Source organism: Drosophila tropicalis, unplaced genomic scaffold (assembly GCF_018151085.1).
Source record: "Drosophila tropicalis isolate 14030-0801.00 unplaced genomic scaffold, ASM1815108v1 contig_593, whole genome shotgun sequence".
Taxonomy (NCBI): Eukaryota; Metazoa; Arthropoda; class Insecta; order Diptera; family Drosophilidae; genus Drosophila; species Drosophila tropicalis.
This window is the reverse complement of record NW_027173070.1, coordinates 5,658,826-5,675,080: the sequence shown is the minus strand read 5'-3', so window position 1 is coordinate 5,675,080 and position 16,255 is coordinate 5,658,826. Positions and strand designations below refer to the sequence as shown.

Below are 16,255 nucleotides of genomic sequence, written 5' to 3'. Positions count from 1 at the left end.
ATATTTCTCTATTTTTAGGCCCATGGACGATTGTCAGAATCATCTCGTAAACTTGATCTCTTGCGCTATTCATTGGATTTGCGACGTCAGGAACTGCCAACGGATTCGCCGGCTGCCCAGTTGCTCAAGACGGAATTGCAAATTGTTCAGCAATCCACATCACCCGCTCCAGTGACTTACACATCGTTGCAATCGGGACCGGGAGGATTGTTGGGCAATAAGGCCTATCAATCGGTGTCATCGTTGGGGCGTTGTGCCAGTGTCACCGGGAAATTGGAAGTACGTCTGATGGGCTGTCAGGATCTGCTGGAAGATGTACCAGGACGTTCACGCCGCGATAAGGACACTAGCTCCAGTCCCGGAGATCTACGTAGCTTTGTCAAAGGCGTTACATCACGCAGCAGTTCGAAAAGCTATTCGGTGAAGGATGAGACATCGATTGAGATAATGGCGGTGATTAAGCTAGACAATATCAGTGTGGGACAGACATCATGGAAGCCATGCTCACAGCAGGCCTGGGATCAGCGCTTCTCCATTGAACTAGATCGTTCCCGGGAACTGGAAATTGGCGTTTATTGGCGCGATTGGCGTTCGTTGTGTGCGGTGAAAGTGTTGCGTCTCGAGGAGTTCATTGACGATGTGCGTCATGGCATGGCCCTGCAATTGGAACCTCAGGGATTGCTCTTTGCTGAAATTAAATTCCTTAATCCGATGATATCACAGAAACCAAAGTTACGTCGTCAACGAATGATCTTTAATAGGCAGCAGGCCAAGAATATCTCCAGAGCCAAGCAAATGAACATCAATGTGGCCACCTGGGGTCGTCTCTTGAAGCGAAATGCTCCTAATCATGTGCATTTGGGTACCACATCGATGTCTGGTAGCGCCACCGGGGCCACTAATGCCTCTGCTGCTGCGGTTCAGGCCTCCTCGCGAGATTCGGAATCCCCCATTTCGCGTACACCATCGTCGGATGCTCTGGCCATTGAACCCGAACCCTATACACCCGGTGAACAGGCTCAGAATATGGAATACGATCCTGAGGCCGGTCTAAATGAACATGTGGAAACTCCTGGAGAATATCCAGATCCCTCGTCAAGTGGTCTAAGTGGTTTACGTCCACTCTCAATGCATATGCAGGGCATCAGTGTACTGCCGCCAGAGTCGCCCGCATCGGGAGCAGGTGGTGCCTCACGACCCAATTCCCTTAGTCTGCAAATGTCGAACAAGACAACGCCTACGACACCTTCGCCTGTCATGCCACTGGGTGGACGTACGGCTGCTCCAACAACTGCTCCACCACCGCCACCCACAATGCTAAAGTCATCCTCAACTACACCAGTTTTGGATCAGGAGGTGAGTCTGCAATTAATCTCTGTCCCTAATGTACATTTGATCCTGTATAGAACTCCTCTTCATATCTATGATATCTCGTTAATCGTTGTGCCTTGCGTTCCATTATTGCCTACCTTTTCATCTATTCACATCATTGTACAGTCATCCATTTTCACATTCATCTATTTTTCTATCTAACTATCCTCCTTCTCATGGTGTTGGGTTTTGGTTTTGATTCCAAAGAAAAGAAAGAAAAGTTGCTCCATACAGAACAATCACCATCATCATTATCATCACCAGCGACATTTAAGAAAAAGGATTCATTAAAAATGGATTGCTGATAGATCTTCTCCCGCTTAAGATTCTTAACTCTCTCTCTCTTTCTATCTATCTAACATAATTCACGTTTTAAAAATTTCCATGAATTTTCCATGAGATTTGTGGCAAGTTAAAAGATTTTCAAACAATATTGAACATCTTTGACCTTCACTTCTGATTCAATTTTTATCTTGGAAACCCTCAGAGTTTATTATTATTTTATTAAATATCGATTAATAGTTTTTAAGATCATTTCGAACTTTGCTTGGCAAGAAGGAATATATGTATGTATATTGAATGGCTTATAGAATATCTATAAAATATATAGACTGTTTTATATAATTATTATTTAAAATCTACTTAAGTTCGTTGTTTATTATTGCAACAATTAAATGTGTATGTAAGATGCTTAGAAGGATTATTTGATTAGGTTATAGATTGCATATTGTAAATTATTATATTTGACATATCCCAATTAAGATTTATGCTTTATCGAAATGATATACATAATAATCAACTAAAGAAGAAATTATAGGCTGCGCTATATGTATAATTGGAAATGCTATGGAAAATTGAATACTTCAACATTTTGTCTTAAGTCTGGGACTTTGGTTGACTTTATTTTATAAACAAAAAATCCAAAATAGAATTAGAGTAAATAAGAAATATTTAATTAATGATATTTAAGTTGATTCTAAATCTCATGGAAATTCAAAAGCTTCTGCTTATACTAGGTAATGCCCACTGCCTTCTTTATTTTTTCCTTCTCCCTTTCTGCCTTTACTCTTTGTCTCTTTTTCTCTATCTCATTATCATCATCAAGCTATTCCTGCTTTCAACTTATTTCTCTTCATACTTTTTTATGCAACTTCATTTTGGTGTTTCCTTTTCTTTTCTTTACTTCTTTGGGAACATCATCGATTGTCTCTTTTCTCAATTCTTCTCTTGCTTTGTGTGTCGCTCTTTCTCTCACCTCCTCCTCCAAATTCTTTCTCTCTCTCTCTCTTTGTGTTTTGTGTGTGTGTCATCTATTTTCGTGTCATGGATGATTCGATTCGAATTGATTTCTCAATTCGTTTCGATGTCGTGTTTCTCTCTCACTCTCTAATTGGCGCCACAGTTGCAGGATGCATTGAACGAATTTGATTTTCTCACCGAACTGGACTCGCGTCCAAGTACCTTGAAGAGATTGGAGCAAATGCAATTGCCCCTGCTCGATCAGGAGGTGCTCGAAAGTCTTTTGCTACGCGAACAGATGAGCGAGAAGCAGGCATTGCAGCAAAGACAACTGGAGGAGCAACAAAGGCTCCAGCAGCTTCAAGAGGCCAAAAGGAAAGCCATTCTGGAGTTATGTGAAAAGCAAAAGAAGGAGCAGCAAAAACAAAAACATCATTCACGTCAGAGAATCATGCAAGAACCGCCGCCACCTCCGCCGCCTGAATTACTACCACTAACCAGCAGCAGCAACAGCCATGCTTCACCTGATCCTGCTAGCTCTTACTTCACCTGCGCCACTACTAGTACTACTACTACCTCTTCATCTAGTTCAGCTCTTGTCTTGCCCAACCAACACCAACCAAGCCAATTTCAGTTGCAGCCCAACGAGAAACCGCCGCCAATATCATCAGCATCATTATCATCATCAACATCAACATCATTACCGTCTGCTGTGGATCAGCAACTGCATCGTCCTGTCCTGACCATGCCTCCAGTCGTTTTACTGGGCGGTCGAGGGGGACAAGATGATGATTTAGTCATATCCCCAATGCCCCCCTCACCGCTGGTCGAGTATCCAGAGGATGATGACGACTACGAGAATCGGAACAATCGGATGGCTGATGATGATTCATATTTGTATAGGTCAAAGGACATTCATCAATCCAACAGCAGCGGCGGCGATCGTTTCTGTGTGGAGGTTAGGTGTTTTTTTCTTTCGTTTTCTCACCCATTGTGTGTTTACTTTATTTTTTTGGCTTTCTGGTTCACACAATTTTGTTAACAAAGAAAAAAACCAAATATTTAACCGTGTTCTTGGTTTGATGATCCTTTTTTTCCCCCCACTTACAACTCACCACTCACCCTGCATATGCACTTAAAGTTCGTTCGTTCGTTTGTTCGTTTGACCGTTTACTTGTTGTAGTTCTTTGAACTAACACACTGAATAAAACTTTTAACCAAATCTAGAGAGCTCTAACACCATTACTAAATTGTATATACGAAATCAAAATACTAAAAACAAAGTAAAAAAAAAAAAAACAAGAAAAGTTCTGCTTAATTTTCATAAGATGAAATTACCCAAAAATAAGTGACAATCTAAATTGATTTATAAATAGAATTATGTCTCTAAATTCAAAATCTAAACAGAAAAAACTTTTAACATATTATAATATATTGAAAAAGTATATGCCACTTTTGGGATACCCTGTAATGCGTTAACTGTAGTTAAATTCAATGGGTATTAGAAGGTTAAAAAGAGAACTGAGTCTAGTTTTCAATAGGTTGAAACTTAAGGGAAGGGAAAGTCAATGGCAATACTGAAATCCAAAAATGTTCTATAATAGTTTTGTAAATAAAACACATAAAACCTTCGAAATCTAGTTTTTGTCACATACAAAACTGGAAATTAGAAGTAGGGACAGGAAATAAAACGTTTTAAAGGGTTAACCAAATCATAGGGTAAAGAATAACTTAATAAGGTCATAGTCCTGCAATTTATAGTTAAAAATCAACATATATTCTAGATGGAATAAAGGATAGTAAAAGACAGGATAAGAAGAATGAATCTAAAAGAGATTATCTTAGTTCTAAAGGGTATCTTTTCTTTCATTTTAACTTAAATCTATAAAAATAGTTAAACGTTTTGATTTTTTCAAGACTCCTTTGATTGAAGATGAGCAAGAATTCCACTCAATTGATATAAATAACGAATTAATGTGCTTATCATGGACCGTCCATGATGCATTTTAGAGAATCATAGTCTGATATACCCTTTTCGGGTTTATTTTGATAATTGGTTGGCCCAAAGATCAGAGAACAAGAGCAAAAAGTGTGTCCATTTCACGTGCCAATTGTCAGTGCTTGGTTAGATGATTGTGGCGGGGCGAATAATAAGTAAATGTTTTCATGTATCTCACAAAAAACACCCTGTCTGTGTTTATACCTACCGACCACCAACCGCACCAAAGGCACCCCACCCACCCACAGCCTAGGAGCCTACACGTTGCACGTAACATGGTCAAGGTGGCGCGCATATTCCATTTACCTAAAAGAAAAAGAAAAAACAAAAAACCAAAATGCCTATATAGTATATGTACCTTATATGTCTGTTTGTCTGTCTCTCTAAAAATACATATAGTGACTGTCACCCAAACCAACCAACCACAAACCCACCCACCTATCCATCCGTCCATCTATCTGTCTATGCCTTGTTTTTGTCAAAATGCGCCGTCACATTTGTGCTCTCTCTTTTGCCTAAAACTTGGCTTTTTGCGACAATTTGTTCCCAAAAAGAAATAATGGCCAAACAGTTTGTTTTGACCACTTGCCACCTAGGCACCTACGTAGCTAACTAACTCATTATATAGCGCTGGTGCATTATCGATTTGACATATAATAGATGGATTGATAGATGGATGTGGATGGATGAAAAGATAATGATGATTCTGCCAACTTTCTATCTACTCTCGCAAATTGTGAGGCAAATTTGTAGACAGCGTAATAGCAGCAGCAGCAGCAGTCAACAGCAATTGTATCCATCATCATTAAATGTATCCATAACAAAATCTGTGTGTGTTTTTCAATCGAAAAGATATTGAAATAAACATATATGTTGTTTATGTGTATATATGTTCCGCAGGCCCATATCAGTCTAGTGCATATAACACTCGAACCCATTGAGGCAGTCAATAGCTGTACCATTGAAGAGGAGGAGCTCGACCAAGTGGAAACGGCCATTGAGGCCATTAACAGCGTTTCAATAGAGACTATAGAGCAAGTGGTAACACTTCAAACAGATGATAATGATGATGAGCAGAAGCAGGTGAAACACTAACACACACACACACACATTCAAATCTCTTGAAGATTATGCAGAACTTTTCATATTCTTTAACTAGCTAAAAAGAAAAACTAAATATTTCATTGCTAATTAAAAGCTTAATACATTTTCAATATTCTATTATTCTCAGGTTATACCACAGCTAAGCAAGCTCTATGTGGGCAATAATCAACAGCAGCAGCAGCAGAACTATATACAATCCTCACCAATAATACAGGAGCCACCTACACCAACTATCTATGCGGCGGCAGGATCATCGTCTGCCTCATCGATACATTTCCCACCACCGCAGCCAGCTCAAAGGCAACAGGATAAACAGCCAATTTATGCCAATCAATATGAATTGAATGTGGCCAAGGCAGCGGCCACTAGCGGAGGAGCTGCTGCTGCAGTTGGCTCTACTAATAATAACAATAACAACAATCGCCGCCAGCAAGTGGCACGTGGCTTGCAATACCGTGACGATGTGAATACAGGAAGGAATAAATCACAACAACAACAACTGTTGCCCAATTCTGGTTTACTTAGCCTTGACAATTTCCGTTTGCTAAGCGTCTTGGGTCGTGGACACTTCGGCAAGGTCATTTTATCGCAATTACGCTCGAATAATCAATATTATGCCATCAAGGCCTTGAAAAAGGGCGACATCATTGCCCGTGATGAGGTCGAATCGCTGTTGAGCGAGAAACGCATCTTTGAGGTGGCCAATGCCATGAGGCATCCTTTCTTAGTCAATTTATATTCATGCTTCCAAACAGAGGTAAGTTTCTTACGAAAAACTCCAGCAATATGTTTTAAAGAAAAGAGAATTAGAACATATAGATGAAAACAGTTTTTCAAAAGATTTTTCTTAAAGGTCATAGTGTATAGGTAGGAATTTGTATAGTTAGGAATTTGTAGTTATCAAAATATAAACATGGCACGTTTTCTATATATAAACACTTTAAAAGAAAGATTAATTATACCTAAAATACGGTATGAGTAAATAAAATCACAAGGTTCTTCATTTGGATTTCAAAATTAAATTCAAGTTTCCAATCTGTTTTGTTCGGCTTTAACATTCCAAGTTCAAAAGAAGAGATCAAAACTAATAAGAAGACAAAACAGATCTCGGTAAACGGATACAAATTATCCCAAAAACTGCCATCGTGGTGATTTTTAAACAGTTTCCTTAGTTTCTTATACTGAGCCTTAAAATGGAATTATAGAAAATGAGTTAAGTTTAAGTTTTAAGATTTGGAAACAGTAATCGAACTTCATCTCTTAGTCATTCCAAATCAATACTAAGGTAAAACGAGCTAATACTCCAGTACACTTAACGTTCGCATTTTCTTTTAAAGTTGTCTCTTAAACTAATTTTTTGTTCACTTCTTTTTTGTTTTTTAGCAACATGTTTGCTTTGTGATGGAATACGCCGCTGGTGGGGATCTGATGATGCACATTCATACGGATGTATTCTTGGAACCGCGTGCCGTATTCTATGCCGCTTGTGTGGTGTTGGGCCTACAATATTTGCATGAGAACAAGATTATCTATCGAGACTTGAAACTGGACAATTTGTTGCTGGACACCGATGGTTATGTGAAGATTGCTGATTTTGGTCTATGCAAAGAGGGCATGGGTTTCGGTGATCGAACGGGTACTTTCTGTGGCACACCCGAATTCTTGGCGCCTGAAGTCTTGACCGAAACATCATATACACGAGCTGTCGATTGGTGGGGATTGGGTGTACTGATATTTGAAATGTTGGTGGGAGAGGTAAGACAAAATAAAGTAAACTTTTAGAAATTGCAACTAATTGAAACCTTGTCTTCTATAGTCACCATTCCCAGGCGATGATGAAGAAGAAGTATTCGATTCAATTGTCAATGATGAAGTGCGCTATCCGCGTTTCCTTTCACTCGAGGCCATAGCTGTTATGCGTAGGGTAAGTTATTGAAGCCTTGAAAATTTAGACACAGATTACTGAAACTTTTGCTTTACAGTTGCTCCGTAAGAATCCTGAACGCCGTTTGGGCTCTTCGGAACGCGATGCGGAGGATGTCAAAAAGCAGGCCTTCTTCCGTTCCATTGTGTGGGATGATCTATTGTTACGCAAAGTCAAGCCACCATTTGTGCCCACCATTGTGAGTACTTGCCAAAAAAAAATTCTATATACCTCTTCTTATGTTAAATGATTCTTTTTTCTTAGAACCACCTGGAAGATGTTTCGAATTTCGATGAGGAGTTCACCTCAGAGAAGGCTCAATTGACACCACCAAAGGAGCCGCGTCATTTAACCGATGATGAGCAAGGATTATTCCAAGATTTCTCCTATACGGCCGATTGGTGTTAAATCAAAGTGAGAAGTGAGCGGGCTTAGCCCAAACTGAGATCGAGTTGGAAAGAAGAGATATGCTTTTATTTAATAAGTTTTTATATTTAATTATTGGAATGCAAAATATAAGTATATATATATATACATATTGTCTATTTGTAAATTTAACAAAAAAAAGCCAACAAAACATCATTACATTATACTGACAGAAAATGTTCTGATAAACATATATACATATACACGATATTTGCTCACTGGCCAACATAAATCTACCTAAAGCATTTGTCAATCATCCATCCATTCAATCATCCAACTCAAAATTTAACTAAAAACTAATTAGAAATCATAAATATTTTGTACAGCATTGAATAGTCTGACAAATCCCAAAAACAAAAACAAAAAAAAAGAGAAGAAAGTAAAGAAAATGAATATTAAAATTTTTGGAATGCCTTATACACACACACACATACACAACCTACCCAAAAGCATGATATAGATTGATTTTTTGTAAGCCACGATATAGATTTTATAAAAAAGAGAATGAGAATATATATGTACACCAGCAGCTATTTTACAAGCCCTTTGCCCTCTTCCCTTTACACATGAACGTATATATATATAGAATATATACTTTTTTATAACATTTAATGAACAAACAAAAAGAAAAAAAAGGAAAGTAAAAGGACAGAAAAAAGTCAAACCGAAACCGAATAGGAAAAGCATTGAGAAAGCAAATTATCAGGTAGGGATCAGCTCATATTTAGTATAGAAGAGAAATATACATACAAACATATACATATATTTACAACATTGAAATTGTATATTTTTTTTTTTTTAACTTGAGTTGAAATTATCATTAATATTTTTTAAACAAAACATATTTATATACATACACATACATACACAAACACAATGCTTACATTTACATATTGTTATTTATTCTTACAAACGAGAAACAAAAGCAAGAACAAGTTTTGATTGCTTTGAGCATTTTATTATTCAATTTTATTTTGTAAACTTTGAATTTTGAAACGTTGCGGCAAGCTTTAAACATAAAAACATGAAAATGAAAAACTACAAAATCTTTAAACTAATTAACAACTGATTGAAAAAAGAAAAAAACATCAATTTACACATTTTTTTTATATACAAACATATGAAAATACATACATATATAAATTCGATAATGCTTGCAATCAGATTGTTTGTAATTCTTAAGAGATTTAATGCTATATGTTAATTTTAAACAACAATTTTATATAGATTTAAGTTTGTAGTATTTTGATTAAGTTTAATTTTATTATTTTACTATCCTATACATACATCCTAATATTATCTAAATAACGACGCTCCTATCCACCCCTCAAGATTGCCCCCATGTCTGCGCCCATCCCTCCTTCATCATCATTTTATTATGTTTCTTCAGATCGGAGATTATGCGAAAAAATCTCTGAATTTTGTGAACATAATTGTTATTTATGCAAAACTATATGATATGATTTTTGAATAAATGTATATCTATCGCTATTATAAAAACAAATCTCCCCAATATGTAATTTTATTCACACAAACATAAACTTCTTGGTACTTTATAATCTTTTCCTGACTGTTGACTTGACTAAAGACTTGGAAGAGATTTAAAATCGGTTGAAAATTGAATGATAATTTCTGAAGACCATCGGTATTTGGGCACATTTTTTTTATAATTCAGAATCAGAAGAATTAATTCTCATTTACGGATTTTTCATACCTTTTCAAAAATGGTTTTAAAGATGCAAGAAACCCATAAATGGAGCTATAATTTTGACATTTTAACCTTTATGACGTTAGATCCTGGAACCCTTTGGGGAAACTGGTATGAGGGGTAGTAAATAATAAATGTTATGTCAGACTTAAATTATGTATTTATTGAAAGTCTGCGAGCATTGATGTTGTGAAATTCGTGAAGATATGTCTTACAATTAGACTCTCTAGAGTCTAGACCCTGGATTACATTCCAGATAGTGATATGTTGCTTTAAAACGAGATATAAAGATGAATTTACCAATTATTTGAGTACAAATATTTAAAATCCCTTACATATTGTTCACCCATAAAAAAGCTTCAATCATTGTTCGCTAATCTGGTGGAGGTTTTGTTTTGGATCCACTTGCTGATGAAGATGGTTGATCTTCAAATTCCTCTTGACGGATTTGATAATACAATATGTTACCTGTGTTGTCGACAATGGCAAGAAAGATGGAGCTAATAGATATGTAGACAAAAGAAATAACACATTTAAATATGCATTCTAACTTAAGCAACTTGCTTTACCTGTTGCTTAGTTTTTTCTGCAGTTTTTGTATGACCCTAAAGTCGATGTCTTTGGTGTAAAGTACAGGCAAGTAGACTTTCTTGTCGTCTTCTGCACTTAATAATAAATCCTTTAATTCATCATCATAGAGAGGCTTGAGATTATTTGGTTTATCATCCTTCCACAGGTCCTTATAAACGTCATGGGCCAAAGCAGCTGATAGGGCATTGGGGCAAGCCTTTTGAAAATCACTCAATTGTAGCTAAAAAACAAGTTAACATATTTGAAAACTTCTTGGTGATTGATTTTCGAAATTTTACCATGATTTTTAACTGATATCAACTGTGTTTTGTTTTTGTTAATTAACAATAATAAAAACAGTTGATTTAAAGCTGCCGAAGCATGTGTTGAAAGTGCTGCCAGACACTAGAAATAGTCAACTATGTTGCCACATTTTAGGGGTTAGTGTTAAAAAGGAGAAACTTTTGGCGGCAAATTCAAATTTTAAGTTTTTAATAACTAGAAAGCTGTGCATTTTTGGCGGAAAGTTCAAACTAGAAGTAATCTATTAAGAAAACTTTTGGTTATTATAAATTTTCCATTTTTTTGTGTTTGCTATATTTTTAGTTAATAAACATAAAAAAAATAAAAACCAAAGTCCTCTAATTTTTGCTTTTTACTAAAACAAAAACATATTTTCAAAAGACTTCTTATTAAGTATACAAAAACCATTCCAAAATTTGTTTCCTTAACAAGAAGAAAAAGTTTTTTTAACTCGTTTATTTTTATTTTTGGAAGCAATTTATATTTATCGATTCGTTTAGCCTGGCCATAAAAAGTGCAGAATCAGCATTCAAGTGCAATGATATGTAAGCCTTTTTCCGTATGCAGACATTGTCTCTTAGTCTAGACTGACAATGGGACTTGGCTGAGTCAGGCAGCTTGGGAGCCAGTCAGGCTGGTTAGCTGGCTGTCTGACAACTTGGGTCCTTGACAGCTATATCTATCTACTACTTCTACAAATATATATATTTAATATTCCCCAGCTGCCATTTGCCAACTTCAAACTCTACGCATAGACAATGTAAAAACGGAGAGAAGAAGCCTGGCACGAACAAGAAGAAATAAAAACAAGACAACAAATTATGCTAAGTAGATGCAGTTAGACAGGATGAGGATGCTTTAAGGATGAGTAGCAGCAACATCAGCAGCAGCTAGATAGATGGCTTCGAGCAGATGCTGATGGCTATTGGGGTTAGAGAGAAAGCTTTTTACACTGGATTAGTTGCAATGTTCCTTAAAGATGCGTTTCAATTAGCCAATAAGAAAGAAAGCATGTTGTATTTTGTATACATACCTGTTTTTCGGTTAAACCTGAGAATCAGTTGCCAACTTGGCAACTAACAAAACTCAAACTGGCAAGCTAAACCAGATGTTGCGGTCGATGGCCATTATTGAGCTTGTCAATGACAGCAGCAGCAGCGGAGCCATAGAAAGCACAAGGAGTAGAAAGCCAGATGAAATAGTAGAAACTGAATGTGGTAGTATGTTGTTTGTAGTGGGAGGAGCAGTTGAAGTAAAAGCAGCCAAGGCAATTACAGTGGCAACAACAGAGACGTTCGTCGACGTCAACGACAACGACAACGACGACAACAGTTATTACAATTACACACAAACACACACACACATGCACGCCCACGTTCACTTGCTCCTTAATCTGCTCAGGATAGAAGTGAAATGTGTGTGTCTTTGTAGTGGACAGGGACGGAATGAGACCTACTTGAATTAATTTCCCGTTTTCTCACACGAAAGTAAACCAGTGGAGCATCTAAAAAATGAAAATTATCCTGTCAAAAGTCGCAAAAAAAGTCAACGAACTCACTTTAAGAAATCTATAAAATGCTTTAGATACAGGACAATTTCTAAAAATTAAATTTCTGTATCCGCCTTTGAAGAAAACTAACCAACAATTTAATATCGTAAAGTTCAATCAGGACTAAGAAATGTAAAATATTATAAAATTTCTTATAACAATTGAGATATTGAGTAGTATGTCCTTTATACCCGCAAACCCTATAGTCCACCCCTGAAGTCAACATTATGTTTGTGTTTGTTTGTGTGTGTGTGTGTGCGTGCGGTTACTTAATGCTGTTTGCCCTGGCAGAGGCCAGTTTGTGCGTGTTGTTGTCCGGCTAGTGAAACTTTCTCTCCTCTCTCCCAACTCGTCCTTTACCACACTTCTGTCTCCTTCTGTCTTTCTCGTGTCGCTGTTTGTGTTTTTCCCTCTGTCTGTGTGTGTGTGTGTTCAGTTAACCATAATATTATTTGCACTTGCTTGGCCAACGCTTATCCCCAAGTTGTCGACCACACGCAAAATGGCCAAGTCAGCTCCAACTCTCTCTCTCTCTCTCTAGCTCTCTCTTTCTCCCTTTTGCTTTGGGTCTTTTTTGTCGTTTCCTCCTAACAAACTCTAGTCATAACAATTCCCAGCCAAATGGCCGCGTTTATGGCTTTTCTGCTTCGAAAAGCCGCTTAACCAGTCTCATTCCCATTCAACTCGATTCATGCGGATTCAAGTCGATCGCCATTATCCGACATTCAATTACTTCATTTCAGCTTTATGCTTTTAATTAAAAATACTTACACCCCATAAAGTAACACCGAAACTCAGGTAAAACCTTCAACTAATTGCGACACACAAAAAAAAAAAAACAATCCCTGGTTAAAGGATAAAAGCCACCTGTGCACACAGACACATTACAATTTGTATTGTCATGGCCATGAAAAAATTCATTGCCTACATTTGAGGGGTTACATATGTTCGGAAAGTATGCTATGAAAAATTCAAAGTCTGGCAAACCGTTTACACTTGCTTTAATGGCGCTCTAACAAGTCTTTCAATGGTTATTAGCCATGGCAATGGACGAATAGTTTCTTTAGGAAATTGTTTTCTTTATTATTGAATTTCAATTATAGTATATCATTAAAGGGAAGTAAATTTAGCATGTCTAAAAGATTGTGTAGATATAGCTTAAAGTTTGTTAGTTCTTCCCTTTACTTTCATAATTAGCAATCGATTTTGAAAATTAGTAATAAAGAGAAAGATTTTGTAAAGATTAACCAATTTGATAGACTTCTTTCTCACAGTTTTAAATTAATTAAATTTAAGAGTTTGTAAAAGAATCTTTGTAAGTTAAAGTGAAACAAAAGTAATTGAAACCCAAATAATAGAAACATTTTTTCCAAGATTTCAGAATATTTATATAACATTAAATTTAAAATTTCGAATAAATAGATTTCATTTATTTAGCTTTAACCTAATTACTTTCCCGGTTTCCTTGCTTCTATAGATATACTTTCAGTTGGTCCCCAAGTATTTACTTGCTCAATTTGCAATGCATGCAAATTTGTTATCCTATTTGCTGTTTTTCTTATTTGCCACTTAACATATTTGCTGGCATTGGCTAGCACTGGGAGTTGTCCAAATGGAACTGGACACATCGTCTGACCACCAACCAACAACCACCGACCGGACCACACTTTGAGGTATACCGTCAGGAGACTTTTAATTGAACTCTTGCAACAGCACCGCGGGGATCAATTGAGATTTATTGCCAGGACGTGTCACTTTTACAGTTCTCAATTTACAGTTGTTGTGGTTATATGAAAGAGAGAGAGTAAGAGAGAGAGAGAGAGAGCAATTAATGTATTTTTATTTAATTTGCTTAACTCCAAAAAAGGAGGAGTCGGGGGTTAAGCAAACTCGTTAGGTGACTGGCTGAGGGGCGAAAACTTTCTAATGCCATTTGCAATTCAAAAATGGCCAAGTAATTAGGGCCAAGAAGAAAATTTGTTGCCTGTTTATTTGGAGCTCATAAACAGGTCCTTAAAATTCACAAAATTACATATATTTTGTATTCCGTTTTATCATTCTGTTCTGCCCTTAACCAAATGTATTTAAATTCCTGTTTATATATGATAATATTTGTTAAATTTAATCAACTAATCGGTTATGGGAAATTTCATTATGGATTTTGTATCCCAATTGGCATTTCCTTTTTCATACAACTTACAAATTTAATGACAATTTGAGCATCTTAATGACTTAATGGTTTTTGGCTTTGACTTTGCCTTGGACTTCGAATTGGCAGTTGTCTGTGTGGTCCTTGGACATGATTTTCGCCGCATCATTGGTAATGCAATTAACTCACCCATGAGCTGAATAGGTGGGGGATAATTAGGAGCAAAGTTTCACTTAGCTTAGTTCTCCTTTAGCTGTTTTTTGTTTTCTTTTTTGTGAGTGAATGGTGTTAAATGATTTTCTATGACTGAGCGAGAAATTTCATTAAAACTTTCCTATAATTGCATGACAAGGCAAGGATTTTGTGGCCAAAAAGACGGAAATCGAATTGGTATCTAGCTACCTATGTATGTACATATATTTATAATGAGCTTGGACTTTGTGGTTTATCTGAATATTTGATTGAATGGATATTGCAATTGCAATTTCGTGTTTTGTTGCTGTAGGTAAAATTTTCAGCCTGAATAAACAGAAATTTAGCCAAGAAGAGGTTGTATGGGGAGGGTGGGGGGTGAAATGCCATACAATTGAATTTTGAGTTTTCCACTTGAATTGAGTTGAGAAGAAGCTCCAGCAGCAGTTCCAGCTTCAGCTTCAGGCCAGACAGTATTGTTTGTCCAGTTTTGTGGGGCTGCTTGGTTGGTTGGTGGCCACATTGACTGACATTTATCACAGAGAGGCTCATCAGATTGTTGTTGTTGCTGGTACTTCGGTTGTGCCGGAGAGAGAATTCATTTGCGTAATTAGTGGCCAAGAGGGCGTTTGGTAACCAGCAGCAACAACTGCAGTAACAGCAGCAATAGCAACATCAGCATTACCCAGAGCCTGACCGCAATGTAAGTGCTTTAAAATCACCGCAACAATGTCTATGACTACGTTTCCCCTAGATTTTACCCCCTTATGTCACAGTTTTCGGTTTCTATTTCCCATCTATTTTCAGTTTTCCTACAAAGACTGTCCTTGCCGGCATACACACACTCACAAACGTTTTTGTAGATAAGGACATCAACGTCCTTGCCTCGAGACTTATTGTTAGTCGATTTTGCAACATATTAATGACATTTGATTGAGACAATACTTAATAGGAGTCACAATTTTGCATTTTGTAATATTAAACAAAGGATTCGTTGGTTTGGGCAAGACTTTTCACTGAACCTTGAAACGAAATTTATCAAATTTCTGGTGACCAAGCCAAGAAAAACCATTACATCATGTATGTAAGTCAAAGGTATCTTTAGTTTTCGAAATTTGTGGACAGATTGTAAAAGTCATAATAAAAGACATAAATAAAAAGACATTTCCATTCACCTGCATTTAAGCTCGAGGTCAATCTTTAAAAAAAAGGTCTGAATAGCCATTTCAAAAACCACCAAGTTTGATCATAAACAGACTTTGCCAAGAAGTTACAATGGGCATCTCATATCGACAGCGCTATAACAGATTGGGAATTACAACTTATTAAAACGAATAAATACCAGAGTCAGCATAGTTTTTGGAAATTTGTGTAAGAGTTTCGCCTAAGTAAACTAACTTCACATAGGGCTATAAGCAGACATTTCAATTAACTATTTGAGAAATGTATTCCACCAACTGAAAAGTTGATTGAATAACTCGTGTTGGATTAGTTAAAAATTTAGAGAAATGCCAGGATTTACTTTACCAAGTAAACTCTTTTTAATTAAGTAAACTATTTTAGATATCTTTCGTGTTACCACCCCCAAATTATCGCTTTACTAATTAATTCAACTGAGTTTAGTTAAAAGGGCTTTAAAATATTGCAATTAAATTAGTAGATGGAAAACTTTTAGCTAAGAGATAATTGAATCATTTGGCTTTAGTTAGCAAGCCGGAAAA

The 16,255-nt window shown here is 36.6% G+C and overlaps 1 protein-coding gene across 13 annotated transcripts in view; it reads left to right on the top strand.

Moving 5' to 3' along the window:
• The window catches only part of Pkn (serine/threonine-protein kinase N), a 38,575-nt gene extending 29,008 nt beyond the window's left edge, over positions 1–9,567 (top strand). For 6 of the 13 annotated variants that reach the window (XM_068291843.1, XM_068291845.1, XM_068291844.1 and 3 more), the window contains 8 exons: positions 19–1,356; positions 2,774–3,568; positions 5,510–5,692; positions 5,841–6,470; positions 7,097–7,468; positions 7,530–7,637; positions 7,696–7,836; positions 7,902–9,567. In XM_068291843.1, coding sequence (XP_068147944.1) covers positions 19–1,356; positions 2,774–3,568; positions 5,510–5,692; positions 5,841–6,470; positions 7,097–7,468; positions 7,530–7,637; positions 7,696–7,836; positions 7,902–8,045 — 3,711 coding nt within the window. In that variant the 3' untranslated portion in view covers positions 8,046–9,567. The remainder of the gene's footprint in view (positions 1–18; positions 1,357–2,773; positions 3,569–5,509; positions 5,693–5,840; positions 6,471–7,096; positions 7,469–7,529; positions 7,638–7,695; positions 7,837–7,901) is intronic. The other 7 variants (XM_068291851.1, XM_068291850.1, XM_068291853.1 and 4 more) reach the window with 5 other exon arrangements.
• Positions 9,568–16,255: the final 6,688 nt, after the last annotated feature.